The sequence below is a fragment of the Mustelus asterias genome, chromosome 16, assembly GCF_964213995.1.
Source record: "Mustelus asterias chromosome 16, sMusAst1.hap1.1, whole genome shotgun sequence".
Classification (NCBI taxonomy): Eukaryota; Metazoa; Chordata; class Chondrichthyes; order Carcharhiniformes; family Triakidae; genus Mustelus; species Mustelus asterias.
This window is the reverse complement of record NC_135816.1, coordinates 88,059,248-88,063,352: the sequence shown is the minus strand read 5'-3', so window position 1 is coordinate 88,063,352 and position 4,105 is coordinate 88,059,248. Positions and strand designations below refer to the sequence as shown.

At 41.6% G+C, this 4,105-nt stretch overlaps 1 protein-coding gene across 1 annotated transcript; it reads left to right on the top strand.

Annotated features, from left to right (window-relative positions):
* Positions 1-200: 200 nt before the first annotated feature.
* LOC144505578 (putative G-protein coupled receptor 139) lies at positions 201-2,152 on the top strand. The gene is made up of 2 exons (XM_078231698.1): positions 201-267; positions 1,257-2,152. The coding sequence occupies exons 1-2, from the start codon at positions 201-203 to the stop codon at positions 2,150-2,152; spliced, it is 963 nt and encodes a 320-aa protein (XP_078087824.1).
* The last annotated feature ends 1,953 nt before the right edge of the window (positions 2,153-4,105 follow it).

Sequence of the window (4,105 nt, the reverse complement as noted above, 5' to 3'; positions counted from 1 at the left end):
CAGTGTCTCGTACATTGACTCTACAGGGAGTTAACGCAACTCTTTGTTCACACTTGAAAATCCAATTGAATAATTTTGCAAAATCAGTCTCTGGAGATTCTCGAGTGTATAAAGTTCATGCACAGTTGTGACTTCAATTCAGACTTTAATTCGGAGACATTGTCTGCTGCACAAAGGGGCTGACTCAATTCACATAGAAAATGCATCGAGCAATTCAATTGGTCAGGAACATATTCTATCTGGTCCTTGCCGTAGTTGGTGTTCCCGGTAAGTGTCCAAAACCAAATGTGTTTTTGTGCACCTGTGCATGAGCTTGTTTTTGTTATTATTATGTGAATGATAAAGCTTAATTGGATCGAATTGTCATAGCTTCAATCATAAAACTTCATGAAATTTCTTGATTTTCCTCTGTGTTAATATTCTGTTGCATCGATTGTTCTTAGCTGCAGGGGCTCTTTATGATAAAGTTATTGCATTCCTCTCAATACTCTGAGCTGTTGAATCAAACAACAGGGTAGGAATCTCATAAGAATGAGTTATTCCGGTTATCTGTCAGTGTGGCATTACACTGAGTGTGGTGACTAATTGGGGTGGAGCATATAACGCCAGGGAGCGCTGGTTACCATGAATTATTATTCTTCACCAATCCACCTTTCAACTCTTATAACCCTGTATAATTGTAAACAATTCAATTATATGAAATATCCACCTGTTCTGTGCAAATGACAAGACCTTTGCTTCCAGTTAATTCTCATCTCAATATTTGCTGTCCTGTCGTTCAAAATATGTGCACCTGGAGCAGAGATTTAATATTCTTGGGATTTGAAAGTGAGAAACCGAAACAGAATATTACTGTTGCTTAATCACAATATAAATTAATATAGGTTAATTTTTTATAATGACCTTGCCGTAGAAAGTCACCCATGCCCTTTGAACACAAGCAGATAATCTCATGAAACCGCTTTCTAAATAGAAATCATTAAAGTATTTACGATACAAGTAACATTATCACGGGAAACGGCTTTAAATAAATGGACTCTACTGAATGATAGACTGTATCGAGTCTGGGGGAAGGTGGATTAGTGTGGTAGCAGTACCTGGAAAGTTGCTGCCTGTGGGTAGTTGAGGTCATAGTTGAGATTCAGTAACCTAAAATCTGATCTTAACCCTCAATTTTCTGACGCTGAATTCCATGATGTCTGTGCTCAGAAGCGGATAAGTAACTTCCACACTTTTTTGTCTTTTCTGTCGTTCAGTTAACGTCGCGGCAATCGTGATTCTGTCCCGTGGAAATTGTGGCCTCTCCATCTGCACCACTCGATACCTGATGGCAATGGCGTCTGCGGATCTCATGGTCATTATTACTGAGGTCATTTTGAAGCGAATTAATGCATATTATTTTGGAACAAATTTCCTGAGAATCACCCCTGTGTGCAGTGTTCGTTATGTTATGCTACGTGCTGCCACAGACTGTTCTGTCTGGTTCACCGTCACATTCACTTTTGATCGATTTGTTGCCATTTGTTGTCAAAAGTTCAAATCGACATATTGCACCAAGAAAGTTGCATCAATAGTTTTAGCAACAAGCGGCACATTACTCTGTTTGAAAAACATTCCCATCTACTTCAGATTTGAACCTCGAAGGATTGTTGATAATGTTCCCTGGCGCTGTGGTAACAAGCGGAGCTATTTTACTGACCCCAGGTGGATTGGGTTTAGAAATTTTGAAAAAGTTTTAACCCCATTGATACCATTCGGGATAATTCTGTTGCTTAATGCTCTGACAGTCAGACACATTCTAGTGGCCAGCCGAGTCCGTAAGGGACTGAGGGGTCAGAACAGGATAGAGAATTACAGGGACCCAGAGATGGAGAGCAGAAGAAAGTCTATCATTTTAATCTTCACCATATCTGGCAGCTTCATACTCTTGTGGTTGGTGTATGTTTTATATTTTTTTGATGTTGATGATTACTTTGATGATTATTCTTCTTACAATTTTTCAACTATCGCATATATGCTGCGAAATTTAAATTGCTGCACAAACACATTGATTTATGTGGCAACTCAGTCCAAATTCAGAGAGGAGTTGAAGAGCATGGTGAAATACCCAGTCTCATTCATGCAAAAATTAATTAATAAACAAAAAGACTGAAAGAGCTCAATGATCAAGAGGTATGGTGCATGAGGCGTCAAGCAAACGACTGAAAGGAAAGTATCTCAATGATTAAATTCAACCATGCTGTCAACGCTCCTTCCCGAGGATCACTAACTATGAGGTAATTAATTATTCCTGTCTCATTACATCGGACCAGATTCAGGATAGCTTGCTCCCTCGTAGTTTCCATTGCAGATTGTTCGAAGAAACTATGACGGATACATTCTATCAACTCCTCCGTAAGAATTTAGCTCAAAGATTGGGGTAGAAGAGAAACAAACAGAAGTGAATGAACGTAATAAAATAGAAAACAAAGAATGGAGACACTTTAATGATTTCCTTTGCGCCAGTATGCATTATTCTAAAGTATGATAAATAAATACATATCAATGTGCTGGAGAAAGATCATTGAACAGTTGGTGCAGTGATTCTTGTTCTTGCTACAAACTGCTGCCCCAATGTATTTCTGCTGCAGAGAGTGAATTTGAAGGCCGTGAATTGCGCACCTCCGAGTGAAACAATTTGCTTCCTCCTGGATGGCTAAGAGCAAACCATGAGACCATGCGACATAGGCGTAAAAGTAGGCCAATCGGTCCATCGAGGCTGCTCCGCCATTCAACGAGATAATATTTGATATGTGTTGCATTGATACTTCACTCAGCAGGGCAAGTGCAGTGTATTCCAAAAGAAACTGTTTGCACTCTGATTGGGCCAAGACAGAAGGAGTTGAGGGTGCAGACTCACGTGGTGCATTCTAACGGGAATTAGACGATTACCTTTCATGTGACCGGATACGGGAAAAGATCGGAGAACGACACGAAGTGAGGCGTTCCCGGAGATTTGTGTCGACATAATGGTAGAAAAGGCACCATTTTGTGCTGTAAGAATAATGTGATTCAATAACTTATCCTTGTTCTTGCCTGGGTTCCTTTTCTCTCGTTGACTGTGCTTCTGCCATCTGGTTCGACCTTAAATCAGATCGGTGAGAGAAGGTTGCATTTTCCTAATTCACAGCGCGTCTCCGTTTGAAGCATGGTGAAGCCGCCTCCTGCTAGGAACTGATGGTGGGACATCGCATCGCTAACTTGGAATGACGCTGCGGGAACTGGTCGATGAGTTGCAATCACGCGCAATGTCAATCACACTGTGGCGGGGATTGGCGTTGATGAGGTGAGCGTATTTCCCTTCATTTGGTTGGAATCTCGCAGCTTATTTGTCTTATTCCAAGATTTTCCAGGGTATTCAATGATCCATCTTTGGGAAAGACAGCTTTCAGTCAGTTATCAAAGAGTTCCAATTCATTAAGGAACATCTTGCTCGCATTGTGCATGTCCTGGATCACTTTCCAGTCACATTTCACCTATTGTGTTTACTATTCCGGCCGGTAAATAGCAAGGATTGCCTGAGCGTGTCTGATCGGTTGTGGGCAATGACAGTCACTGCAAGGAGCTCATTGATTGGCTTAACCGGCTGTCAGTTAACGGGTTTAATCTGCAAACTGGTTCAGTGCTCGAAGTGACAGCGCCAACACTCTGATGGGCTGTGGTGGCTTTTTCGTCATGCGATGCGCTCAGTAATGGACTGATGCCGCTATCAGTCACAGAGCGAGATCGCGGAATGCCGAGGCAGCCTTGAGACAGCAGGCTGAAGCTTCCTCATTTGCTGCGATTCTACCCATTGATGATAATATTGCAATTCCCATTCTGCATCTGTCACCCCGCTTCCGTTGTGTATTGGCATGTGCCTCTTGGAAATTCGGGGGAAATTTTCCATCCTTGCAGTACAAACACCGGGGCAGTCTCTGGGCAGTTCTCAGTTCCTTTATTTATTCATCAATTGAAACATTGATGGAACTGAAAGTTTCGCTGCGTTTTTCACCAGCTCCCTGAAATTGCCCTGATTTAACCCATAAATAAATGTTTGTGCAGCACCTTAAAATCCAAAACATTC